Source organism: Carassius gibelio, chromosome B22, assembly GCF_023724105.1.
Source record: "Carassius gibelio isolate Cgi1373 ecotype wild population from Czech Republic chromosome B22, carGib1.2-hapl.c, whole genome shotgun sequence".
NCBI classification, from domain to species: Eukaryota; Metazoa; Chordata; class Actinopteri; order Cypriniformes; family Cyprinidae; genus Carassius; species Carassius gibelio.
Window position 1 is genome coordinate 27,414,221 of NC_068417.1, and position 27,982 is coordinate 27,442,202.

General features: G+C 40.3%; 1 protein-coding gene across 2 annotated transcripts in view; it reads left to right on the forward strand.

Annotated features, from left to right (window-relative positions):
* Positions 1–27,982, forward strand: part of cpamd8 (C3 and PZP like alpha-2-macroglobulin domain containing 8) — a 40,709-nt gene that overhangs the window by 3,000 nt on the left and 9,727 nt on the right. The window contains exons 2-37 of one of the 2 annotated variants that reach the window (XM_052590940.1): positions 707–858; positions 1,095–1,117; positions 2,744–2,909; positions 3,469–3,521; positions 3,929–3,946; positions 4,591–4,645; positions 4,803–4,916; positions 5,097–5,181; positions 5,267–5,375; positions 5,835–6,062; positions 6,169–6,339; positions 7,497–7,625; positions 7,707–7,902; positions 8,410–8,585; positions 8,704–8,853; positions 8,931–9,089; positions 9,181–9,323; positions 9,428–9,490; positions 9,885–10,116; positions 11,388–11,541; positions 12,404–12,543; positions 13,117–13,168; positions 13,298–13,596; positions 16,418–16,643; positions 16,762–16,938; positions 17,076–17,157; positions 19,848–20,004; positions 20,291–20,365; positions 21,404–21,569; positions 21,654–21,740; positions 21,818–21,954; positions 22,717–22,872; positions 23,133–23,195; positions 23,877–24,124; positions 24,226–24,313; positions 27,894–27,968. In XM_052590940.1, the coding sequence (XP_052446900.1) occupies positions 707–858; positions 1,095–1,117; positions 2,744–2,909; positions 3,469–3,521; positions 3,929–3,946; positions 4,591–4,645; positions 4,803–4,916; positions 5,097–5,181; positions 5,267–5,375; positions 5,835–6,062; positions 6,169–6,339; positions 7,497–7,625; positions 7,707–7,902; positions 8,410–8,585; positions 8,704–8,853; positions 8,931–9,089; positions 9,181–9,323; positions 9,428–9,490; positions 9,885–10,116; positions 11,388–11,541; positions 12,404–12,543; positions 13,117–13,168; positions 13,298–13,596; positions 16,418–16,643; positions 16,762–16,938; positions 17,076–17,157; positions 19,848–20,004; positions 20,291–20,365; positions 21,404–21,569; positions 21,654–21,740; positions 21,818–21,954; positions 22,717–22,872; positions 23,133–23,195; positions 23,877–24,124; positions 24,226–24,313; positions 27,894–27,968 (4,804 nt within the window). The remainder of the gene's footprint in view (positions 1–706; positions 859–1,094; positions 1,118–2,743; positions 2,910–3,468; positions 3,522–3,928; positions 3,947–4,590; positions 4,646–4,802; positions 4,917–5,096; positions 5,182–5,266; positions 5,376–5,834; positions 6,063–6,168; positions 6,340–7,496; positions 7,626–7,706; positions 7,903–8,409; positions 8,586–8,703; positions 8,854–8,930; positions 9,090–9,180; positions 9,324–9,427; positions 9,491–9,884; positions 10,117–11,387; positions 11,542–12,403; positions 12,544–13,116; positions 13,169–13,297; positions 13,597–16,417; positions 16,644–16,761; positions 16,939–17,075; positions 17,158–19,847; positions 20,005–20,290; positions 20,366–21,403; positions 21,570–21,653; positions 21,741–21,817; positions 21,955–22,716; positions 22,873–23,132; positions 23,196–23,876; positions 24,125–24,225; positions 24,314–27,893; positions 27,969–27,982) is intronic. The other variant, XM_052590941.1, reaches the window with a different exon arrangement.

Below are 27,982 nucleotides of genomic sequence, written 5' to 3' on the forward strand. Positions count from 1 at the left end.
ATGTCTGTGGGGGGGGGGGGTGTTAAATGCACGCTGTTGATCATACAGCTCTAGCCATTGATTATACATTATTTGTACATTCATTATTGCAGTGCATGAGTGCACTTGATAATGTCCACTACAAATGGTGCTCACTGTCACCCACATGTTCACTGCACCTCGGAAATGGTCTGTAACCTAAACAATGGTTTCCTCAAATAGTTCCCTATATTAGGGAATGGGGTGTTTTCAGACACAGCCCTAGTCATGGTCCTGCAAAGTGCCTCTGGAGTCCCTTTTCATAGTGGTCAACCCCTCATTGTAAATGAAGTAAAAAGAGCAATTTGTTATATTAGAAGATGTTTTGGTAGGCTAAATTTAGTAGTCGGGGGCCGTAGTGATCAGCCTTGGCCCTGAATATTCACCTTGCGCTCTAATTTACAAACTGACTATTGATCTGGAATTTATTGTTTCTTTCTCACAACACCCAACATGGGCAACAAAGAATCACAAAATACTTGCCAGTTTGTGTTTGAACTTCTTATATTTGTTTTATGTTTTCCCAAGTGGTAAGGCGGGGACCGTTATTTGTTTGATTTGTGTGTCCTATGATGTGAGATTCAGATGTATGCTCTAGACAAAACAAAGTGTTAGCGTAATTGGTACCTGGAGTCTTGTGATGTAAACACACACACACAGCTGTTGCTCTCCGTCCTTTGATTCACAGAGGATACCTGATTGCCGCACCATCTGTCTTCCGTGCCGGTGTGGAGGAGGCCGTGAGTGTGACCATCTTCAATGCAGTAGAGGACACACGAGTACAACTGCAGCTCAGCGTCAAGGGCGAGATTGTGGCTCATAGTCATGGCACTGTTCGAGGTAAGAATTATGTTGGGTATTCATATAAATTTAGTGTTGCTCGATACATCATCTAAAAGTAATGTCCAACTACAGCTGTGGTGCCAAGAGCTCCTCATACCCTTGAAAATCTTTTTAATCAAGTTAATTTTTAATTATCTTATTTAGCTTTATTTCACTATAAATTCATGCTTTGGTGCAGAAATCTTGGTGCTTATGCAGATTTCAATTAACCTGTCATTTATTTTTCATTTCAGATAAAGGCACCATCAAAATAAAGGTGAGACAATCATATGCCAGTTTTAGCCCATATAGTCCTTAAAGTGATAATTCACCTAAAAATAATTCTGTCATTAATTACTGACCCTCTCGTCGTTCCAAACCCGTAAGACCTTTGTTCATATTCAGACCACAAATTAAGATATTGTTTATGAAATCTTAGTGCTTTCTGACCCTACATAGACTGAAACACAACTGACACGTTCAAGGCCCAGAAAGGTAGTAAAGACATTGATAAAATGTGATATCAGTCATTCAACCTTAATTTTATGAAGCTGCGAAAATATTTTTTGTGCGCAAAGAAAATGCAAAACACGCATGTGTCGTGAACGTGTCTCGAAGTCTGACTTACGTTAATAAGGACTATTTAAACAATAGCCGCATTTCCACTGTTGGGCCAGTGCGAGCCAGGGCTTAAAACGGACGAGGATAATAGCCTCGGGCCAGTAGCACATAGGCCAAAATACTGCTGTGTTTCCACAGTCGAGCCAGAAGCACCGCTGCGCTTCACTAAAACCTGCCCTTTACACACCTCTCAGGAACAACGTCACGCAACCTCATCATTTCACCAATAAAGAGAAGTTATCAGAAAACTAAGAAACAAGTCACTGAAACTAGCGCAATCAAAAAATGAACATGATAAAAGCGTCAGTTTGTTTGCATGCTTTGTTAGATATTTAAATCCAAAACATCTGTGTTTTACTATAATACGGAAAATTTATCACACAAAAATAAAGCATTTTGAATATAGTCTGCTTATTCAGTCTAGTCTGTTTCTGTTTATTTGAAGTCACAGTAACCTATATACATCACATTTTGAAAGAATTATAATTTCTATATTTTTATAAAAGCTTCCGAACAAAAACTAAACGAGTCAAATAACAGATAAAATATGATACTAAATAAATACACGTATACACCTATACATTTCTTCAAAAGGTCACATTTACCATGTTTACTATGGTAACGTTAATACCTAGCGTCCATTGTCTTTTGCATCACTTATAAATATTTCTGCCTTGTATAGTGATTATAATCCACATCGGATTGAATTGCGTTATTTCAAACGCTTAAAAGTGAGTTTTAAGCTCAACTTATTTTAAAAAGTTTTTGAATGGTGGTGTTATAGCTGTAAGCTTTATGTAATGATCCGCGGCTCTGACTCCAGTTAAGGAGAAACTCCACCTTTGTTCAAAACCAGCTGGCCCGCTTTGGCCCAAGATTTTTGTCGGGCCAAAAAACCCTGGCCGTTGGCCCCGAGGAAGCCCCGACGTGGCACGATCAAGCCCCGGAAGTGACAGTGGAAACGCGACTGGCCCTGGCACACACTAGCACTCCCGCTTTAGGCCCTACAGTGGAAACGCGGCTAATGTCCCTACTAACTTTCTGGGCCTTGAACATGGTGGTTATGCTGCTGTCTATTCAGGGTCATAAAGATTCTCTCGGATTTCATCAAAAATATCTTAATTTGTGTTCCAAAGATGAACGAAGGTCTTACTGGTTTGGAACGACATGAGGGTGAATAATTAATGACAGAACTTCCATTTTTGGTTGAACTAACCCTTTAAAGTAGCATCTGCACTGAGCTCAATAAGACCTTTATGACTAAAAACCACAATGTTCCTAGGTGCCGTCAGATCTCAGAGGCCAGGCACATTTGAAGGTTTGGGGGAACCGCCAGCTCAATGAGGGTGGCTTCATCTTCCACAACCACACCACTGTGACGGTGGACAGCAAAGGCACAACTGTTTTCATCCAGACCGACAAGCCAGTCTATAAACCCCGGCAGAAAGGTCTCTCTCCTTTCACCAAATGGGAATGGGTTGCTGATGATGCTAACTATGTTTGTATTGTTAAATGTCTCAATGCTGTTGATATTGGCTGTGTTTAGATTTCTAGTACACTACATACACACTGTGTACGTCCTAATGTTTTAAAAAATTCCAAAAATAATGCAGCACTAAACACTTTAAAACAGTATATTGTGACGTTGACATTTTTAGTCATTTTTTAATACATCTTAAGCCATAACTCTTACCATTCATGTAAAAGATGTTTTCGAAAAAAAACTTATATCACTTCTGATTCATTCCTTACACTAGAAATGAAAGCTTATGTTGAGTGCATTGCACTGCGGGTCACAATATTTTATATTGCATGGTCTGTTACATATTGCAGAATTTGGAGATGTCATATGAAAATGCATATGATGCATACAGAAAATGTGCTGATTTTGCACACTGTACCTCCTGCATGCTATTCCAAACATAGCTAAATAGTGTCATGAATAGCTTTGCAGAAGAAGTTGAATTTTTATTAATTATTACATGTTTGTTTTTCTCTCCTTTCTAGTTCTTATAAATGTATATGCTGTCACACCAGACCTAAGGCCAACCAGTGAAAAGGTGAAATCCTGAAATGACATGCTAAAATATGCTTTGTATTAGAGAAGCATTGTCCTATTTACCATTAGCAGTGTTTATTTAGAGTCTAAAATTTTATCTTGCAAGCATTTTTAGAAAGGCGCAATAGATAGCTCTACTACCTTCATGCACATACGTAAAAACACAAATTACAGAAACGTTCACCAGAGACGCTTAGAGACAAGCTTTTTCCCAAAAGTGGCTCCAGCTATAGTGTGTGGACAATATCCTTTTTGAAAACTGGGGTGCTAAAGTTTGCATGCCTGCAAAATTATGCAAAATGTCTCTCAGATGCAGGATTGATTCAAATATTGAGGAGGTTAAAGTAGCTGTAGTTATACAGTTTGTTGTCCTTATCCCTCTAATCACTTCTTTGTTTTGTTTTACAGATTGAGGCTTACATAGTGGTAAGTGGAGGCTGTGGGGTGGACACTGCTCTGGTAGGGAAGCATGGTTGGAGTGTTTCTTTCCCAGCAGGGTCCATGTTGCACAGCTATAGAGCTTCACAATTGGTCGCCGGTGTTGGGTTTGACCCTAGAGCAGATGCTAGCGGGCAACTAGGAAGATAAAAGGGAGCGAGTCTTCCTGGGGCGTTGCCCCCCCACTGCTCTGTGCTTAGCTTCCATCTCTTTCCCACATGCTGCTTGGTCTTTGAAGCGTCTCTGGGGCAAACACTGTTGCTCAGTTCCAGAAAATTATTCTGAAAGCTGTGCAAATGGCCAAAGGGGGACCAGAAAAAATGTTTGCTATGTATGCGATGTTTCATGTTTATGTTAGTTTGGCACTGTCGGCCTCTGGCTCTCGCTGGAGGAAGTGTCAGTTGGGGTGTGTGTAGTTTTGCACTGATTGACGGGATCCTGGAGTGTTGACCCCTTGAGTCAGGGCGAGGTCAGTTTGTTTGAAAGCATCATTGGATCTGAGACATGTTTGCTTAAGCTTGGTTCTTTGCTGCCTTTTTATGAGTGTAAAGTGGCCTCTGGATTTAAAGCAAGCAAATAAGCAAGAATGCTTTTACCACATACTGTTTAAGATTACCACTTTGTTTACCTAGGACCCCAGAGGATCCCGCATAATCCATTGGAAAGCTCTGAAGTCTGTATGTTGTGGTAAGAACTGTTACTATTTATTCCTTTGACTATAATCAGGCTTTTGTATAGTTTAATAATGTTGCAATCATTGCATAATCACACTGTACAACTTTAGTTTATGTGACTGCCACCTTGATATGTAATAAGCTTTAATCGCCATAATATTTTCTGCTAGGAATTGTCAATATGAGCTTTCCACTATCAGACCAACCAGTCTTTGGCGAATGGCTAGTCTTCGTGGAGATGCAAGGCCACACATACAACAAGTCGTTTGACGTGCAGAAGTATGGTAAGGATTGATTCAAATAAATGTAACCACACAAAACAGTAAATCGTCTCTAAAACATAGAAACTTATTAACACTCTAAAGCCTGAATCCCTAATATTCCATCATTTTTATGAATCAGTTTTTACAACAAGGACAGTTTCAAACGAAATTATTTTAGTCTGTTTTTTTTCTCTTGAACAGTCATGCCCAGGTTTGAGCTCATCATTGAGCCCCCTCCCTACATTCGAGACCTCAATTCATGTGAACAGGTCACAGTCAAGGCAAGGTAATGGGACAAAAACCTGCCTAACATCTTAAGCTAATCATTTTATAATAGCCTTCAATTTCTTACTCACCCTGCCTTTTTCCAGGTACACCTTTGGAAAGCCAGTGTCGGGCAAATTAACAGTTAATATGACAGTCAATGGCATAGGCTACTACAGACATGAAGTTGGCCACTCAGTGGTGAAATCAATGGAGGTGAGCGCATGATAAAGTATTTCTTTGCTGAAAAGTCTTGCATATGTTCTGCTTTCATGCTGTTGAATCCACGAGGTTCCTTAACTTGCTCAACCAGTGAAACCTTTTTAGTTGAGAGAAGATTTGCAAGCATGGCTGCACTGGTCTGTCAGGACTCTATCCCAAATGCCAGCCTCACCCTTTGCGGTCCACCTTTAATTTCACACTTGTAACAACATGCAGACTGTTGAGTAGTAGTCCACTATAATGTCTAGACCAGTGCAAGCTCAGCAAAAGAAGACGTTGGTTTCCACAGAGGTGTAGTCCATAGCCACTCCTTGTGGTCTGCATGGACAAAACTGCAAAGTCCAAATAAAAAATTGCCAATTTAGACTGGGGAGATTGACCAGCAACCAATCAGTGTTAACCAACTAGTCAAAGTTGGGCTTTTTAGTCAAAAGTTTTTTTTCTTCTACATAGATTAAAGGATCAGCCACTTTCAGGCTCTGTGTGAAGGACATGATGCCCCTAGAGGTTACAGACCATTTCCGAGGTGCAGTCAACATGTGGGTGACAGTGAGCAGCGTGGATGGCGGACAGCAGACCATGTTTGATGATTCAACGCCCGTCTACAAGCAGCTCATTGACATCAAGTATTCCAAAGATACTCGCAAGCAGTTCAAACCTGGTCTGCCCTACAAAGGGATGGTGAGAGGAGGATCAGTCTTCTGGTAGAAAACAGATGATGTTTCCTTTTATCCTTTCTACTAATCAATGCTAAATTGGAATGATCGTTTTTCACCACTGACCTCAGATTGAGGTGACCTATCCTGACGGGAGCCCAGCGGAAGGAGTACAAGTGCGGGTTAAGGCCGAACTTACCCCGAAGGACAACATCTACACCAGTGAGCTTGTCTCACGCAATGGCAAGGCCACTTTTGAGATCCCCTCCATCCCCACAGCTGCCCAGTATGTCTGGCTGGAGGTCAGTGGGAGGGATTTGGAGTTTTGTTGGATCCTACTTTTAGGGGTGGTGAAGCGTAGCCAACCTTCTTGCAGATTTGATGTGACATAAGCCCCTTTCACACTGCACGTTGTTCCGGAAAATTGCTGGAACATCGCCGGGTTAACTTCTGTGTGAACGCAAACACGTCCCGGGATTGATTCTGGGAGCGTTCAGTTAGTTCCAGACTTTCTGGGTTGATGCTGAGATTGTTCGCCAGCTTAAGTGAAAGTTAACATGCCTAGCGTTTTCGACGTGTACATTACACGTCACATCCTGATGTCACGTGTCTTTATGGGACCTTTACAGGTTGTGTGTGAAAGCACGCACATGTTCCGGGTAATCACTGGCAGTGTGAAAGGGGCAAAATCTAGTGACCCCGGGAACAATTGCCAGGACACATTACACGTGTATTTTCCGGAATCGCAGTGTGAAAGGGGCTATGGACTGCTTTGTCTATCACCTTGGTACTTTTCTGTGCCTTTACCATGGTAGTTCCCTTGCAAGTTCCCTTGGTAGTTAATATTTGGGTGAACTATCCCTCTAAGAGCTTAGGTTAGTGGGTTCAATTCCTGAAAAGTTATAGTTGCATGAAGTAGTATCATTGTTCAGCAAGGCACATGACTCCCAGGTTGGTCAAGTATCATTGGGACGGTTCCTCTAATCAGGGGTGTCCAAACCTGTTCCTGGAGGGTCACTATCCTGCCGAGTTTAGCTACAACCCCAACACATCTGAACCAGCTAATCAAGGTTGTAAGACTCAGTAGAAGAGTCCATGCAAACGTGTTTGATCTGCAGGACACTGGCCCTCCAGGAGCAGGATTGTATTCACTTGCTCTAATGTCATTTTCTCAGTAGAAGTTTTGATCTAATCCTGGATTTTATTGACCATGAATTTTGGTTTGTTTGATCATTGAGAATGACGTGTTTCGGGTAAACACTAAGGATCAAAATTTGCATCTGTGTAAATCTGAAGTTTGGTGCAATATGCTTTGTGAAATACAGGAATGCAGTCTAATTGTTTTTGTATAGCTCTTCACCAATATTTTGGTAGTAGTAGCACCGAATACAGTGGAAGTCACAGTACCTTCTATTTCTAACTTTCAGATTCAGTTCATTTCTTTTCTTTTTGCTTGCAGTCAAAAGTGACTGCCATTGATGGAAGGCCTGCAGGAGACCAGTATCTCCCCAACTATCTGTCTATCAGTAGCTGGTATTCTCCTAGCAAGTGCCACATCCAGCTCCTAAGTCCCAGTGCTCCTCTTGTGGTAAGAGACCCTGCCAATATAATTAGCGATCCTTGATAAGACAAACAAACTTTAATCGTGGAAGCACCTGTTTGTGCCTAGATTGGACAAGAAGCAGAGATCTCATTGAAGTCTACCTGTCCCTGTAACTTCACATTGCATTATGAGATCGCCTCTCGTGGGAATATCGTGCAGTCAGGTCAGAGACATGCCAATAGCTTGGCCCCCCGTGAAAAAAGAGCTACAGTCACCTTTGACGCAAACATTCACACCACCACAAAACCGCCTCGAGACACAGGTCAGTATTATTGCAATAACAGCAATATGCCTTTTTCAGTTTAGTGTCTTATGGGCACTTTTGGTCATAAAATATATTGTTTTTAAAATACACTTTTATCTTGCTATGGCTGATTTTACAGATACAAAAATGTATATCATAAATACAGTTAAATTATATTTTCACTTTTATTTTGCATACTGTGACAAATGGCAAACAATAAAAATATTTACCTTGATTTTCTTTGTTTTTGTCTTTAATCTAATGGTCTTTACTTACTACCTTAATGTTGTAATCTAGATAATTCATAAAACTGTAGTGGATTTGTTACTTTTATTCACATTTTTATTCTAATTCAACAATTTTGTGTACTGAGCATTGTTCTGAGAATAATATTTCTTATTTCATGACACAGTGTTTTGAAACATTAATTAAATAATGAAGCTCACCTTTAGCTCATAAAGGCACTATTCCTCTTTTTCCTCCCCATTTTTGTCCGTCCCATCTTTATGTCCTCTGTCTGCCCAGACTCTGGTGTGTCCTCTTCTCAGGCTGAAACAGACAGCTGCGTATCGGTTCTCCATTTCAACGTGACTCCCGCCATGGCCCCCCTCAGTCGCCTACTTGTCTACTATGTTCGGGAAAACGGAGAGGGGGTGACTGACAGTCTGCAACTTCCTGTGCAGCCCCGTTTAGAAAATGAGGTGGGTTAGGTTGAAGCTCACTGCTTAATAATCTGGTTTCTAATTTATTTAAGGCACAGTTGACCAACAGTTCTTTAATTGTTCACACCTTCACCTTGTTACAAACTCTTGTCTTAAGGTCTCTGTGTCTTTGTCCTCAAACGAGTCGATGCCGGGCAGTCCAGTCAGAATGAAGGTCCGAGCAGAGACTGGCTCATGCGTGTGTGTAGCTACTGTGGACAAAAGCATGTACCTTCTCAAACCAGGCTTCCAGCTCACTCCCGAGAAGGTCGGTTCCCATATGAACCTTCAAACATGTCACCAATAGCTCAGTAATTGTCTTAACAGTTTCTTCTGGGATTGCAGGTGTTCAAGGAACTGTCTGAATTTGATGTATCTGATGCTTTTGGGGTACCCAAAGATGAGGGACATTTTTGGTGGCCCGGCTTGTCATCGCGAAGACGACGTTCTTCTGTGTTCCCGTGGCACTGGGACATCACTAAAGATGCCCGTTTTGCTTTTACTGTGAGAACATCACCGTCTCCCATTTTTTCAAAGAACACAAACCTCCAGTGTAGATATTAAAGGCTAATATGTTTATGTAACTGTGTTGTAGGAGACAGGGCTGGTGGTGATGACCGATATGGTTGGTCTGAATCACAGGCAGAGTGGAGGGATGTACACGGACGAGGCCGTGCCCGCTTTTCAACCGCACACCTCAACATTAGTGGCAGCTATGCACTCCCGACCTGGGACACGGTACACATATACACAGTATCTGAAATTATAATGGTTAATCTGACAGGGGGTTGTCTCTAAGGTCAGTAAGAGAGTCGTTTCTTATGTCAGTGTGTGTTTTTCAGGGCAGAGAACCGCAGGCGTACATTCTTCCCAGAAACATGGATATGGCATTGCTTTAACATCAGGTAGGAAAATTGTACTTAACTACAATTTTATAAATTTAAGATAAAAAAAATGTTTATTAAGCATTAAATTGATCAAAAGTGACAGCAAAGACTAAACGATTTATATTTGAAATAAATGCTGTTTACTTGAACTCTTTATTTAAAGTATCATGAAAAAAGACTCCTATTTGCACCATTGTTTCAACATTAATGATGATAAGAAATCTTTCTTGAGCAGCAAATCTGAATATTATGATCATGTGACACATGGAGTAAAAAAATGGCTAGTGAAAATACAGCTTTGCCATCATAGGAATATATTATATGCTAAAATATATTCAGATAGAAAACAGTTTTAATCCAAAAAATTGCTTATGGGTGTGTATAATTTTGCAATTGTAACTGTGATTGACAGCAGTGTTACTGGAGAGGCTGAGTTACGTTTGGACGTCCCTGATACAATCACCACATGGGTGACGGAGGCTATCGGTCTGTCTGCTGAAAAGGGTCTGGGCTTGGCTCAGATCACAGAGCTGCGCACATTCAAGCCCTTCTTCATCGACTTCACCCTGCCATACAGCGTCGTGCGTGGTGAACAAACCAAAGTCCCACTGACAGTGTACAACTACCTTCCCACGTGTGCTGAGGTGTGTGCATGTGCTTTTACGCAGAATAATACATCAACATTTGTTACCATCTTAAAAGGGTCATGATTTTTTGTGTGTGTGTGTGTGTTGTTGTTTTAGGTCCACTTAAAATGTTATCAAGATTTTTACATTAAAAAAAATCATAATTTAGATGCAAAAGGCTATTTTCTGAACTATTTTCTGTTTGAATAGACGTGGCGGATTGTAAAACTCAGAAGTGAACGCCCACTGCTATGATTGGCTTAAAGTTGTTTATGTTTAACAGTCTACATCTTTCAGAGATGGAAGTAATGAAAAACGTAATGAAAACAGTTACTCAGTTACATTTACAATATAGTTGGCACAGCATTGTCTTTTAGTATCAATCTTTCTTAAAATCTTGCATCGAATTGTGCCTTGTTTGTAAATGAATCCATGGTAAAATGTCAACAAAAGAGAAAGTTCTTACTGATGCGGTCAGGCATTTCATTAATAATAAAGCTCATAAAAAAAATATATCGTTTGGTTTATGCGTAGACCTGCGTTTCCCTCTCTCAATATTTACACTACATGCGTGATTCGGTGGGCGGGGCTAAACAGGCAGTGATGTAGAAGCAGGCGTTGATCTTCTGCGGAGGCCATGTTTAGCCGCACTATTACATAATACAATGGTATATTATAAAACCTGACATTTTAATAGATTGGCTGAATTATTAGCTATTTTTGGACTTACAATATAGTTTTGAATTCTGAAACAAGATGTTTTTATAGCTCAATGACCTCTTATATATCAGTGTTATCATAGAGAATTGGGGAAAATAAATAACCAAACAAGACACCCTAGCTACCGCCAAGCAAACTTGGAACACCATAGTAACTAAATAGCAATGCTTTAGCACCATGGGAATGGATTTTGCATGGACAAGCACCATTTACATGACTCTTGCATGTCTTTGACTACCATAGATGCTATGTAAACAATTTTTTTGCCTTCATATCGAGTGGACTAGAATGCTATTTAGTATAAGCTTTTATTTTTTGACTTGAGGTATGTGCATAGAAAAGATTTGCGGCAGAGTTGGCGCTGAGGGGTTTTAGAGTTGAATCCTTGAGGAACGATGGCAGGCAATGAGATAGGCAGCATGGAAAATGTGCAATGCACCTCAAAAATTCCCCAGAATCCTTTAGGAGCCCTTGGGAGTTCATGCATTATAAGTTTGAAAATGCGGAGCGCATGTGTTTGTGTGATACGGAGAAACTCCATTATTTATTTTTACACTCATTCTCCTTAGGTCCATGTGAAAGTGTCAGTGCCCAAAGGGATCAAGTTTGTGGGTCACCCAGGAAAACACCATCTTACCCGGAAAAAGTGTGTGGCGCCTGGGGAGGCCACGCCCACTTATATAGTACTGCTCTTCTCTGATCTGATATCTGCCAACATCACAGGTTAGTCCATTGAATACTTAATCAATAGGTAAACCAAATATTTCACAGAAGCAGTATTATAAATCATAAAAACCTGACGAGGTGCATCTTGGGATACTTTTTAAACCGTATTGAAGGAGTTAACCTGTATGCTGGACACTTGGATCACAATGTTTTTAGGATCATGAGAAACAAATTGAGTTGCCTGGTAGTTTATAAATCTTCTGCTTGCTTCATGTATGACAAGAATTGTGTGTTTGTTCTCACTGTTGTTTACAGAATGATTATTACAACAAGACATTGCAAACATTCTTGGGAATATTAATCAATCATTATCGAATATTTTGACTCTTTGACTTTTTCAGCCTGCAGTTTCTTAAATGCACTGCCATTCTGGCCTTAGCAAAGCACAGCAGCCAAATGAAACCCTTGTCATTGACTTATCTAATGATCCATGCTGGACAACAACGATGTTCTTTTTAAGCTACCAGACATGGAAAAGTACATAAGGGCATAGAAGTGGGGGCCTTTTCTATGCATCTCTGTGGCATGTCAATGAATTTGCAGGTCAGTGCTGGCCAATGGGCCCCCCATGGCTCTGTCCTAGTCCCCCCGGCTCCAAGTCCTTCCTTCTCACTACACACATACAAAGGGGCTTTGCTGGCAAGCAGCCATTCTGCTGCGAAGCCATGTGTGTATCCTATTATCCCCAGGCCATCAGGGTCTCGGAAGACATTACAGGGTTTGCTGCCAGAAGTCTCCCATGTGTGCACTTTTACATGTATACTTTTCCAAACACCAACTCTTCCCCACAATGCAAATAAATCATTTTCGGCGTCGGTCAGTTGTGATCTGTCATTTCTCATATTTGTTTCCATGGCAGCTCGCGCCGTGGCCTACAGTGAGCCAAGTTGCTGCTCCGATGGGCTGCAGTCCAACAAAGCAGGCAAAGTGGGTGAGGAACAGGAGGACCGGAGAAGCCCTGCGGGAATGGACTATGTGCGCAGGAGTGTACTGGTAGAGGTGGGAACCCTAGATCTTACTGTTGCTATATATTGTGTTGTAAACTGGTGTATTATGTAACTTAATCGTTTTTTAAAGTACCGGTTGATTGGCTGAGCACTGTATAGTAAGCACTGGGAATCAGTTGTTGCTGTGTTTCACACCAGAGGATGTGATTGCTACAAAGTTAAAGGAAAAGTTCACATCCATTTTTATTTTCTTTAGAAAATGACTGATCGTTTTACTAGGTAAGACCCTTATTAATCAATGGGTATCATGTAGAGCCCTTTGAAGCTGCATTGAAACTGCAATTTGGACCTTCGACCCGTTGGCCACCATTGAAGTCTACTATATGGAGAAAAATCCTGTAATGTTTTCCTCAGAAATCTTAATTTCTTTTTGACTGAAGTAATAAAGAAATGAACATCTTGGATGACATGGGAGTTAGTAAATTATCAGGATTTTTTTGTATTCTGGAAGTGAAGTAATCCTTTAAAAAATGTGTAGAGGATTTGTGTGATTTGCCTGGAGCAAAGAGTGTGTTCTTTAGCATTTCGTTTGCTTAAACATCCCTTGTTCTTGCTTTTTCTATAGCCTGAAGGTTTACCTAGAGAGTACACATACAGCGTCTTTTTCTGTCCAAATGGTAAGGTCTTTCCTGTTGTTTAATAGTTCTCTAATTTGTTCATAATGATAGTAATAATTGCTAGTTTCACGTTAGAATCGAAAGAGTGTGGAGTTTATTCTCCAATATTTCTTCTTTGACATTTTGCAGAACGAATCCATATCTCCACACCCAACAAATATGAGTATCAATACGTCAAGAAGCCAGCGAAAGTCACGCACATACAAGTGGCCATCAAAAGTCATAACGACGCCCACATTGCCCTCTCGCCCAGTGCACATGACGGCACCGAAATGGTTGAAATTGTCTTGGGTGGGCGGCAAAACTCACGCTCCTGGATCTCACGGGGTAAGATGGGAGAGCCTGTAGCCAGTGCCCCAACGCCAGGAATCCTATCCTGGGATGAGTTCCGAAGCTTTTGGATCAGCTGGAGAGGAGGGGGAGTGCAGGTATGTTAGACTTGAAAACATTAGGAGATGCAGTTTTTGATTTCATAGCTAATGGTGCACACAAACAAGTTTGTTTGACTAGTGTGATCACTCCATACCATGCAGTTTGTTTAGCCATCCCTGGCTCTGTTGGAAGAGCTGGGCCAGCCAGAGCACAGTTCAGTTGGGCTTGGGTGTGGTAAACGTGTAGCGTGAGCAGGAACTTGATATATCTGCAGTATATTGTGAGATGGAAAAGCCCCAAAGAGTCCCAAATGACTCAAAATAATAAACATTTACATTTAGTCATTTAGCAGCTGCTTTTATCCAAAGCGACTTACAAACGAATAACTTTAACCATAAAGTTGAGAAAACGATGGAATGCACTGTGAAGTTTCCCAGTTATGAAGCTTGTTGCATTGAAATGATTTGTTGTCAGAAAGAATAAAATGTTATATTCCATTGGTTGATAACCATAAACTTTCACCGCGCTAGATAGTCAGCTTGCTCGCAATTCTGGAATTTTGGTTAAATACTTGCTTATTTAACTTTATTATGCATACAATATGCTTAAAATGATTGTTCATATATAAATAGGCACCACTTTAACGACAGGACAAAGTAATGTAGTTGTTGTTGTTTAAAAAAAAATAATAAAGAATAGCATTGACAGCAATTGTCCCCTCCCCATGTTTAAAGTTTATGGCCCGCCTAACTCGGATACTCGAGTATCAAATAAATCTCTGTGTTTCCCAGAAGTAAATACGACTTGAGACTTCGTTCATATCCAATGTTTAATTGGTAAACTAGTATTTATGATAATTCCAATAGCACTTGAAGGCAACATAAAGAGTGCTCCGGCCTGGAAAGTAAAGTGCAATGTGAGTGCAGGCCAGCGGTGGAGTGGGGAGGGGGCACAATCGCGTTAGGACTTGGTTCAAGGCAACCATCCCTAGTGTGAGTACACCCTAAAATATAGATGGCATTTCAGGATGGGAGTTTAGGTCAAACTATAGGATGTAATATGATTCATACAATTTTAAGACCACAAGTTAGATCTACATGATAAATCATTAAAAAATTGTGATCTCGATTCAAAAACCCACACAATCTTATTTCTAAATGACAATGATTCATCTGTGTCTAATAAAACATTCACAAAGTCATATCAGAACATTCAAATCAGTGTTCGCACTGCCACTATCACAGAGAGAGCAGTTATCATGTTTGGATATGAAACCGCTTCACAAGCAGTCTTTTCAACCACACATTATTATCTTACAGTCATTAATATTATCACAGATGTATTTGGATAATAGTTTATAGTTTGGATATAAATACAGATGTCTATGGTTGCGATTAAAGTGGAAAATATCATCCTTTGAAAGCAAATTTTGCTTCAAATTGGTGTTTCAAATAAAATTTGTGGATTACAATATTTATTACATTGTTTCAACAAGAGGTGGTGATAGACGATTGTTACAATTTTTTGTCATTGATTCATTCATTCAAGAGATTTATTTAAAAAATTCTGATTTTTTTTTTTTAGCAACGGAACAAGTGAAGTATTTTTAAGTGAGTCATTGAGTCATTCACTCAAACATATTTTTAAAATCAATTAATTAAACATTTTCTAATTAGAATGGGGCAATACATTTTTTGTCTCTGCCTCTAGTAAATTACCGTATTTTTCGGACTATAAGTCGCACCTGAGTATCAGTCGCATAAGTCCAAAAATACGCCATGACGAGGAAAAAAACATATATAAGTCGCACTGGACTATAAGTCGCATTTATTTATAACCAAGAACCATGAGAAAACATTACCGTCTACAGCCACGAGAGGGCGCTATATGCAGCTTAGTGTAGACTACAGAAGAGCAGCATCTCTGGCAGCGTAGAGCGCCCTCTCGCAGATGTAGACAGTTTTCTGTTAGTTTATTTCTCTCGGTTCATGTCTAATTAATTTAGATAAATAAGTCGCACCTGACAATAAGTCGTAGGACCAGCCAAACTATGAAAAAAAGTGCGACTTATCGTCCGGAAAATACGGTAGTTGTGTTAGTAGTCGCTATGTTTAGTTTGTTGCTCCCCACTCTAATGAGGTCATATTCTACTGGCTAATACCATTGCAAAGACCCAGTGATTTATTATCATTGAGTAGCTCTCACTGGCACAGAATTATTCACATCCAGCACCTCTACTCTGTTGCACTGGTAAATTGCATATAGACGGGGCTAGATTTGTTTTGAAAGGGACCTATTTTCATTGTTGGATGTTGAGTCATGTTCCATTGTACATGTCTAATATAATAACAAATCTTGATTATATAGGGAGACTGTCTATTAATGTGAGATTTCAAACTTGGTCTATGTAGGCTTAAGGTGATGTGGGTAGCTTTTGCCAAGACTTGGCAATTGTTTTTTATGAGCACCCTGTGCCTGTTAAATGCAGTATTCATCAAACTGCTTTTTGAGTAGAACTTAATTGGTTTCCATGTTGTTATTGAATTAAAGTGTGTCATGCTTGGTTTTACTCTGAATGAGTGCATGCCTATCTCCGCCATGTCATGCATGGATCAGTTCATAATTTTCAAAGGGTGTTTCCGAAAAATAAATATTTGGAAAGAGGCCTTTATATATCAAATAAAAAACACCTTCACCGTGCTTCTCAGTTTCGATTCTTCACTGTATTTATCTGGTTTTCCAGATGGACCACTTGAAAAGTACCTGAAACTATTTAAAAACAATTTAAAAAAGACCAGACAAAATATCTTGGCCTAGCTGTATACCAGTTTATCACTTTAGTCTGGTTTTATGGTTACATAATCTTTCTGGTGATAGGTGGGGCATGGCCTAGAGCCATCCAGCGAGACCCTGATTCTGCAGTGGGCTGGACCACTCCCTGCTCAGGTGCGGCATATTGGTTTCTCCACTGGCTGGGGTTCTGTAGGTGAGTTTAGGATCTGGCGCAAAGAAGATGCAGATGAGAACCACAATGAGGCCTTCACTCTGGGAGTCCCCCACAATGTGGTTCCAGGCTCAGAGAGAGCCACCGCCGCCATGATTGGTGAGGATGAATTTCTAGTGTAGCCACTAGTCACCCAGCAGAACAAGCAACTAATTCACCTTAAAGTGTCTTTAATTTAGACATGCAGTTGCTATTGTGACAGTCTTTTGTGGCCCAGGTGATGTTATGGGGCCTACTCTCAAAAATCTCGACAAGCTCCTCAGACTCCCGTTTGGATGTGGGGAGCAGAACATGATCCACTTCGCTCCCAACGTCTTTGTTCTCAAGTACCTTCAGAAAACCCATCAGCTCAGCTCAGATGTGGAGGCAGAGGCCACTGACTACCTACTGCAAGGTACAAGACAAGACATGTTTTCATTCTTAAATGTGTCGTCCTGATTATTAATCTTCTGAAGAATGATTTTAAAGTGATTGAAGGTCTGTATGAAAGCACTGCAAACAATGCCTTGGGTCTTCTAATGTACCTGGCAGGTTATCAGAGGCAACTGACATACAAGAGGCAGGATGGTTCCTACAGTGCCTTTGGGGAAAGAGATTCCTCCGGAAGCATGTGGTAAGCCTCTACTGTGTGAAGTCTGTACATGCTGTGTCTGCTAAGAAGTTGGCTTTAATTACAATAGCGTAAACCATATTTTAGTTTCTAGTATGGCCTTTATTTAACCCCCCATCTCCAGTCAGAGAAAGGTGAACTTCACAAACATCCACGTTTCATTATTTTTCTACAAATCTCTTCATATATTGACACACCCTTCTGCTCTGTTTGATTTATTATAGAAGCTAAACCTCATATTGAAAGCATGTGGTGTTTGTGTTCCCTAAGAAAACCCAAAGAAAAATGTTGTCCCCATGATATATATTTGTTTAGCACGAAAATATTTGAAATGATTCATTTATTTAAGCATGGTTGTCTGACTTTTAATAGAGCCATGGATTGTAAAATGCCAAACTGACTGTACCCTGGAGCCTTATTAACGAACTACTAATAAGCTCCCTGAATCCAGTCACTGGAGTACAGATTTATTGGTTGTTTTGGGGGATTTCTTCCCGTGGTTCAGAACAGCCATCATTAACTATGCCCTCTGTGAGGTCAACAGACCCCTACTCCCACTATATTGCCTTTTCCGCCACTGGACAGACTGGAGTTACAGGAAAATGAAGTTAGCCTTGGCTGTTGGAATCACAAAAAGTAGGGTGCATACTTAATCCCTGCCACCCCTCATTCCTGTATAAACTTGCATGACTACTCATTTTAACTAGTTATTAACCAGTCATCCTGAAAAGTAGTCAACTAGACGGCAGGCTAATGTTTATCTTGTCCTTGGTTTTTGCTGTTTCTGGAAAGGGCAATGCTACATTGGCAGAGAGAATGTGAGTGGAGAAAATGTTTGCACAGTTAAGCACAGGTGAGAAACAAGAATGAATTGAGAAACCTTGACACCACTAAGAATGCTGCATTGGGTAGTTGATGGGGAATTCCATTTTAAAGCTGCTAGGACTTGGTCCAGTAGGTATGTCAAACCCTCTCCCAGATTGTACATTCGTCTAAGAATGCATAGAAGTCCGAAACAACCCTGCTTTTGTTTCTGGTCCAGTTTCAGCTATTAGCACTGATCATTTATTGCCAGGTGAACAGCAGCTCCAGAGCTGGGTTAATATGTCCCAGCTTGGGCTGAATGATAGGACAGGAAATTGTGGTTCCTAATGAAAAGATTGGCCATAATGGTGCAGCAAGTATTTAATGTCCCCATCAGCGCCTTGGTGCCCGAGTAATGCCAAGGCCTTCAAACCTAATCTTCTTCAGTGGAAAGAGCAGCTAATGTTCAGGAACACAGTGGAAACTTTTATTTATAAATGCCTGGAAGGTTGGTGCAGCTTTAGCAGAGTTTCGTAATGTGTGAGGATGCCTTCGAAAGTGGAGGAAAGATGTTTAGACCTTGGACCAGATCTGGCAACCCATCTTCTGGCATCACTCGCTGGCATCGGCATGTCTGGATCCAATGTGAGCCACATGCGGCAGTAATCTACCCTACACCCTCCAGCAATCCCACAAACTCCTGTAAAGTTGCTGCAGAATTAGTTTTCCTTTAGTTCACCTAAAACTAAAAAAGTAGATTCAAACCTGCTTGACATTCTTCAGTGAACTACTTTTTGTGAAATGTTAAATATATTGGGTTAAATATGATAGGGATCTAGGCTGCTGGGATCAACAACAAATGCTCTAGACGTGGAGGAAGAAAACCAGATTAACACAATGCAGGTCCAATTCTGTTGTTGGGGTGCCTTAAAACCACATTGAAAAATTATATGCTTAAGGTTAGTAGCTCTTCACCTCAAGTTTATGCATGCTTGGAGTGGTTCACCACAGATGTTTTGGGATCATTTTAAGAGCCCTGTTTGCCTTGAGAGTCCTGGCGGAGGTTTCTAAGCATTCCAAAGCATTAGGTAAGGCGACTTCTTACAAGGGTTATATTGTGAGAAAGGCACCTTGCAACCCTCTGACTGAACGTCTTGCGCAAGCCAACCTAAGAGTCAGGGGTGTCCCCTTCACTTTGCTGCTCTTTATATCATCCAAACATTTACTAGAACCTTTCCCCTAAGTCAGGCAGCTAAAGTCTCTGATACATATTACTTTAACATTATAAAAATTCCTGTAGGCTCAATGCTCCTGTCTTACTATCTCTCTTGGGGAACATAACATTCAAGGCCAGGCCTGCAAGGACTCTGTAGTGTTGCTTGGCTGTTTGTTTTGACATCCCTAAAGCACATGCAGCAAAAAAAACTCCATGATTGTTTTTTTATTGACCTTTTATTTTAAGTGAAGTCACTTGTATCATCATCTGGCCGCTTTGAGGAATGTCGTCATGACATGCCATGTAGCGGTTACAACAAATTAGCACATGGTTTGCATGTTTGTAGAGCCCTGGTACAGTTGACTCACAGAGGTGAAAGCATTTACAAGACAAAGTCACTCAGCATTTCCATTAGCTGTTTCTTACATCTGTCAAAGTCCATCCTCAATGGGAAGCCATACTTTGAATGCTGGAACATACTTGATTTGGCATTCTCCAAGAAAATCTACTTTGTTCGCAATCACACTATATTACACAGCTTGACATCCAGGCAAGATTTTGCGTATGTTTGACAGACTTTCCAAGACTGATTTAAAATCCTTTACAAGTTGTCTATAATGGACTCACAGCATAAGACATCAGTGTTGGCATCTGTTACCTCTTGGTCCTCCAGGTTGACTGCATTCGTACTGAAATCATTTGCTCAATCACGTGGCTTCATCTTCATTGATCCTGAAGAACTACGTGCTGCCAAATCCTGGCTGATCACTCATCAAAAGGAGGAAGGATCATTCCCAGCAGTGGGTCGGATCCTCAATAAAGACCTGCAGGTACTTAAATGGAGACCTTCTTTTTGTTTAATACTGAGCAGTTTGGAGTATCTCTGAAATTTGAGTGAGGTGGGTGAACTGGGAAAGCTCCATTTCATTTGTGATGGTTTAGACATACGTTTCTACAATAAGGATAGCTTAGACCAAAAAACGTTTACACTTGATCCTTTTCGAAGTCCTAGAAAAATCCTTAGCTTTACAAGTTCTGATCAAAGTATGGAAGAGGTAATAGAGGTGTTATTTCTCATCACCTTGATGAAAGTTGCTCTGTCCAATTCCTTTTAAGGGTGGGATTCATGGAAAGATCTCCTTGACTGCGTATGTGGTGGCAGCTCTTATGGAAACTGGGATTACAACCGAGGTGAGAGATCTACCACATCTTCCACATCTTGTTTACCCTGTGTCTCATTAAGCAGCGAAGTCTCTTTTCGCACAAATTTCTGGGATCCGTGTTAAGAGGGCATTCCTGTTTGTGAGATGATGGATGTTCTGGCAAAGAATCAACAGTATTTCTTTCAGCCTTGTGATAGGTAATCTAATATGGAAGCTTGCTGTCTAAATCTAAAGATTTATGATAAGAACATGCAGAGACAATGGAATTCTTTTGAAATCTTCACCCTGCCTACATTCCTTTCTTCAAACTTAAGAGATTTGACAATGCTATTAAAACCACATGAAGACCAAGTCACGATTCTATACATTGGCCAGCTAATGCATGCAGTACATTGCCATTAAAAGTGCATAATTAGGGCTGTCAAAGTTAACATGTTATTAAAGTATTTTTGGTTTGATATTATAAGTGATTGGAGTTAGACTTAAAGCTGATCTTGATTTAAATAACTGAACTGTTTGACAGCCCTAAAATGAATAGGTTCAGTCATTTGTACAATCTGTGATTTCATTAACAAAACAGCACCCACTAATTCCCGCTAAACCTAGCTTGGTTAAGTCTTGCCCACCTGCTCTCTGATGTGTCACTTTGGTAATGTGTAGCATTGCAGGTTTCAGAATACAGGCAAAATGAGTCACTTCAAAGATTCACTACTTTCACTCTCAAATCGACTTGATGAAAAGAATACCAGTCAGATTAGCGTGCATGGCTGCTCAGGGCTAGCGTCCAGGTTCCATGAGAAAAAGGACATATGGTACAGATAAAAGTCAGTCCGTTGATGCTAAACAGATGAAAGATCATTAGGGAGGTTGTATGTTTCTTAGGAAGGAAAAGCTGAAGGATTGGAATGGATTGGTAGTGAAGGTATTTGAACTTTAGCACAAGAAACACCTGCTAGCTGTGTAAAAGCTTACATGCTACACGTTAGCAACACCTTAGAAGTAGGTTCGAATACATTTATTAAACAATTAATTCTCCTTATTCTGCTCTGAATGTTTTTATATTCAGGAGGAGAAGGTTGCTGTGGCTAAAGCTAAAGCGTTTTTGGAGAGCAACACATACTCTGCTGATGACCCATATACTACTGCACTGTCCGCGTATGCACTTACATTACTCCGTAGTCCCTATGCTCCATTGGCTCTGCGGCGACTTAACCACATGGCCATCACCCAAGGTACTTTTATTAGTGTGTATTAAAATACAGTTGTTGGTTGAGCTTAGCATGTTCTTGATCCCAAATGTTCAACTGTCTTTGCAGATGGCTTCACTCATTGGAGTCTTACTGGCAGCACTGTAACTGATGAAGACACGTTCATGGGCTTCAGCGATGGCCTGTCCCAATCAGGTATCCATCAATCATCAATCAGTTAATCAACTTGCCAACAATATTCAATCTATTAAACTTTTTTTCTGCTTTATTAGTTGTTTCGGCTGAAGTTGAGATGACCGCTTATGGTCTACTCACCTACACACTTCTGGGTGATGTGGCATCAGCTCTACCTGTAGTTAAATGGTTGTCGCAACAAAGGAATGCCCTTGGTGGTTTTTCCTCAACTCAGGTGACAAATCTGTGTTACGTTCTTCAGTCCTTGATTTATTGTGAATATAAGATTCATGTTATACTTGTATACTATATTTACTTAATGTAATGAAGAATGCAAATTTTCTGTCTGCCCCACACACAACATATTACATTTGCTAAGAATCAAAAATCCTGTTTCCCACCATTTCCCAGATTCAATATGTGAGCCTTTTTTTTTTTTTTTTTTGGAGCTTGCATGCTGCCCTGGGGTGCGTTTCCCAAAACCATTGTTGCGAACCTGTTAATGGGAAATTACATTGTAACATTGATAACTTCGTTAGCAACTATGGTTTTGGGAAACGCACCCCTGGTGACTTCATGTGGCTCTGCAAGTCTTGGAAATTATGAAAATAAATCTTGCAATTATTGGATGGATGGACTTCAAATCAGTAGGGGTTGGGGCATCAAGAGAAACTAGCTGTTTTATGGATGGCAACTGTAATATTATTGCTGAAATCTTATGAGTAATTCATTACACTACTAGTTACTGCACAAAGTAAAATTACTACTCTGACTAGTTACTAACACTGACGATCATTGGGATAACGCAGCTTCATACAGCAACGGACTGCTTTTGTACTGCTTAAAAAGTGGAAAGTGGATGACAACAAAAAAATCATACATTAAAAATACATACGACTGCTCTATTGTTAAAAATAAGGTGGATACAGTAAGTAGAGTACATTAGATAAAGCATAGGCTAAAAGTTATTTTCTTCTGTATTTTTTTTTAAAAACAGGATACTTGTGTGGCATTGCAAGCCTTGTCTGAATATGCCATCCTGTCATACGTGGGTGGGGTCAATCTCACCATATCTCTGGCGTCCACTAATCTGGATTTCCAAGAAACATTTGAGCTCCAGTGGGACAATAAGAAGATTCTGCAAAAAGCCGTGGTAAAATAGCAAATCACCCCCTAATGCTATTGACATTTTTACATTCTACTGTCGGAGAGGTATTTTCAGTGAGGGCCTGAACTTGATACGCCCCTCCTTTCAGCATCTGCTTGGCACATCACTCCATCTTGTGATTAGCAGTGTCAGTTTAAATGCGTGTAATTTGGATGTTGGACGGGGGCCAGGCGGTTAATGTATTTGCTTATACTTGCACAGTTAATCTGATTGATAAGTCTTGCATTCTCTCGCGCTTTGTTCAGATACCCAGCATTCCAACAGGACTGTTTGTCAGCGCTAAAGGAGAAGGCTGCTGTCTAATGCAGGTACTATTGGTTTCTGGCAAACATAATCCCACATTCTCTCCATGGATAAACAATTGTACTCTTCCTCCTCCTCCTCCTCCTCATCTAGAGGCGAATCCCTCTTTGGACAGCCAGCTCTCTTTCCAGGGGAAATTCAGTACTAATGTTCACATTCTTGCCTTTAGAATGGAAAGATCTGGTAAAACTTAAGCAATTTTGTGCCAGGGGTATGTTCTTTCTCCTGTAATCTACCCCCTAGATAGGATGGTCTAGTGTAATTTTTTTGGGTAAGATGTCCCTCAGAAACAATAGACCCATTCTGAGCCACGAAAACAACCAGAACCATGTCAGCACCTTGACCTAGAACGTTCTGTTCATTGGTTGTTTGGAGAAAGAAATGCAAATTTTAAGAATCTTGCATCTTTGCGCAAACAAATCGTTTTTAACAAAACCCCTTACACCAAATACTACATTTTGCCATGTAATTAGCATGATTTGTGCATAAGGACATAAATCAAAACTTACATTTTTATGTGACAAGTGGTACAGTTTACTCCTGGTAGGCAATTAAATGGACAAAAAAAATCTGTTTAATATTTATTTATTTGTATCTGCTTTAATATTTCTTTGTAATAGGGTACTAGATAAAGCCATGGTGCTCTGACCTCAAAGTATCAATTATGTCCTTCTCTCCATCTTTAGATTGATGTATCCTACAATGTTCCTGATCCGGTGGCTAAGCCTGCCTTTCAGCTTAAAATCGATCTCAAGGAACCCAGACAGGAACATCACATCCATCCATCGTCACGACACATGTCTCCTCGGTCCCGTTCTCGTGCTGATAATCGATCTGAGCTGAGCCGCAAACGAAGAGCTCCTGTAGATGATGAAGACCCTGCGGCCCACCAAGACCACCTGGACTACCGCGTTACTTTAGAGGTTTGCACCAGGTAACAACATCATCAAAAGGATTTGATGCATTTTTAGGCGTAATTCACTTGATCTTGTTTGATATGAATGAATAACTCTAACTCCAAATGTACCTCCTCAGGTGGCTGCATGCTGGCTCATCCAATATGGCTGTCTTAGAAGTCCCTCTTTTGTCTGGCTTCCGTGCAGATATCGAGAGTTTGGAGAGGGTGAGATTGCCCTTTTTTGTGTATTCTCTCTCTCCTAGAACTTGCCATTGTTTGCACCATTCACAGTTTACAACATTCAAAGCAGACACAAGATTGACAAGGTGTCTCTATAATAGGCCAGTGCATCTCTCTCGCTCGTTCCTTGTCTACTTCTCAGCATGTGTCCTCTTGGCAGATGAACAGAGTTTACATCTGGAGGCCATTTCAAAGGAGGCAATATGATGTGGAATTTATCAGTCTCTTCACTCTCTCACGAACACACACATAAACATAAACACACACAGAACACTCAACACTCGTTCTTATTTTTATTGTCTCAAATAAAATAAAAACATGAAATTATGTATGAAATGCATTTTATATAATATATCAGGGGCATTTCCTCCAAGAAGACAAGGGAGGCTGTGTCTATTCAAAATATTGGGTGAGAAATAAAACAGCGCAAATATTACGAAATATAGCATTAAAAGGTATCTAAATGTCCAACAGCGACACCTAAGTTACAGCAGGAGTCCGTGTCTCTCTTGTCTTCCATGAGCCCACAGAGTTTTAACAGACCCCCTGAAGCATGCCGTGAGTTTGTTGGGGGGGTAAATGAGAATGAATGGGATAAAGTCATGTGAGAGGAGGAAGTGCTTTCATCGTGATGTGACTGGACATGACTGGTTATGCTCGGCTGTGATTGGTTCATGTGATAAATCCCGCCTCTTGTGTTTATGCTTGTTCCACATTCACAATTCAGTCTGAATTAATAATATAATGGCATTAATGGGGAAAAAAAGTAAACAACTCATCAACTTGGATATAACCACTTTGTTACATCAAAATAAGACTTGAGATGGCATAAAAACATGATCTGTGGGAGTTTTTAGTGAGTAATCAGCTTGGTGAAATTGAAAGTAAATCTCCACTTCTGTGACCAGTATTTACCGATCTTTGATGACTGATGACCCATAAAATTAAAAAATAGCTGAAAGTGTAAAGAAACCATTAAAAAGAATAGCTGAACATAAGTTCACAAATAAAATATATTGTTTAAAATATTATTGCCTTGAGTTATTATTTTGGAATAAATGTAAAGGCCGGGACACACCAAGCAAGCAACAGTCAGGTTAGTTTGTTTGGTGTGTTTCATTAGTTGGCTCTCGTCAAACTCACATCGGCAGCAGTTTGCCCGATTCAACATGTTGAAAAGGTGTCGGGACTGTCTGCGCAAGTGAGAGCTCTGCTTGGATGTTCAGTTTAGTAAACAAGTCTGTAAGAATTAAAGCGAAAGTGATGAAAACAAGCATGTTAATGAAGTCGGTACAGACAGAAGGCTGTTTAAATGTTGCGTAATCTTTCCCAATAATGCGCAAATGTTTTCTTAACAATATGAGACACTTAAAATGATTAAAGTCATCAACATTACTAATATTCAAAATGTTAAGCAAGCGCTGCTTTGTTTATGTTTCGCATATCTATGTTCTCAAATATCTTTGTTTCGGTTTCTCCTTTTGAATGGTGAATATATATATATATATATATATACTGTACTATTGATAGCCTCTGATGTAGACAGTTAATTCCTCTCACAAATGCGCAGAATGCACATGTTAGTTTGCCGTCTGCTGTAGTCTGTGTGGTGTGTTCGAGCGCAGCTTTTTGGTCCAATCACTGCCGACGTGAGGCAACAACACCGTCAGCTTTCGTAGCGGCTAGTTCTTTCAAGTCGGCTTGGTGTGTCTCAGCCTTAAAATGTTTTTAAAAAACTAACTTGATGAGATTCACACTTGGCCTTAACTCTTTCCTCGCCAGCATAAAAAAAAAGTTGCCAGCTACAGCAACTTTTTCATTAAAATTTGATGAACCACAGTATATTTTACTGTATGAATATTTGAGTATGTAATAGGGGTGTAATGGTACGTGTATTCATACCGGACTGTTTCGGTACAGGGCTTTCGGTACGGTGCACGTCTGTTCCGAATGAACGAATGCAATATTTTGTACGCGGAACAGAAGTACATTTTCGTGATTCCATACGAACATATTAAGTTCTGATAGTGTAAGTTATGTTTATTTAAACAAGAAAATGTGACTGGGACATGGATTAACATTTGACTTACAAATCTTAAAAATGTGGAGTTTGCCTCCTCATTTCAGAACACCACCACACACCACATACGTGACCTAATTCTCAAGAGGTCAAGCAGCTCTAGTTGGGCTTACAGACCATCCAGAGGCCCATAATGTCCACAACAGTGGCCTGTAACAGGAAATGCTTATGGGGGTATGGGGCAATTAACCCCACCTCCCCCTCCAGCTGGGGGTATGTGGATAAATGGAGTTTGGTTTAGGTCACCTTCGCTGTCCCCAGTCAACTGATTGTCCCTCATTAGTCATGTTATAGGTCCCAGGCCTCATGTCCTCCACGCTAGTAAACCTACGCTATCACGGGAGCTGTATAACGTGAACCGACTCCGAAGCTCACCGTGGTGGAATATGTCTCATTAGCGCCATTAGCTAGTAACGAGCTGGCTTTACACAGCCACCTCTGGCTGGCTCCATGTTTATTGCTCGACCCCGGCTGTTCACATTCCTTGTTTCGCTATGGGAAGCGAGATTGCTTACACCGTCATGTCTCATTGTTTTAATTCATAGTAAGGGGGAGGACATGCTTGGAAGATTGTTTGCTTCTCATATATTCCACAGTGAAAATCAATATTTTTTACAACGAACGGTGAAGTCAACAGTGTTGTTTATGTATAAGGCTATAAATGTCTAATTACAACAACAATCTTTGGTCCCTAAGGCAGCAAGATTCCTTTTTTAGACTTTTTATTTTGGCAACGCTAACAAGCAAGGCGTTTTTTCCTGAAATCATGCTCTTTGCTGTGGCTTTTGGACAAATCAAATCACTCTTGGTCATTTATTTGGGGCTGCAGTCATACTGTGTATGTTTGTGTGTGTTTATGTTCGAATGTGTCCTTGTGGCGCCAGCTCACACTGGGCCTCTCATAAACTGTGTCCGAGCACTCACCACCTTTCTCTTTCACACACACACACACAAATAGGATGTTAGGGTGCTAAACAGACCCTGATTAAAAATATCTTCAAACACCTCATGGAAGGAAGTGTACTGAGTGTATGACATGAGCAAAAGTTTGAGCAGTTCAATTTCATGAAATGTGCAGTGAATTAAATTGTTCATTGGCAGGCTAGTTGAATTGTTGTGACAGCTAGCAGGTTTGAAAAGTCAGATATACAGTACGAAGGTGAAGAGAAATTCCTGCATTAGTCAAGTGTATCAGTCAGATGTTTACTTGTATACAACTGTTACCTACATAGAAAGTGACTTTCTCTTTAACTTGCATTTCTCCCTTCAACAGAGTTAGCTAAATGCTAAATGAAAAATCTTGGTTTAGACCCAAAACGTACCTGGCTAACCAAATTAGCCACATTAAAAAAATGGTTCACGTGTGTATTGTGCTTGTACTAAAATATAAAACCATTAATTAAATTATATATGAGCTTATTTTAGCATTTAAGTTGCATTGTTCACAGTGCTAAATAATCCTCTTTGTAATCATTCTGTTCCCAGCTGTTGATGGATAAGCGAGTGGGGCTGAAGAGATATGAAGTAGACGGACGAAAGGTTCACTTCTACTTTGACGAGGTGAGTTAATGTCA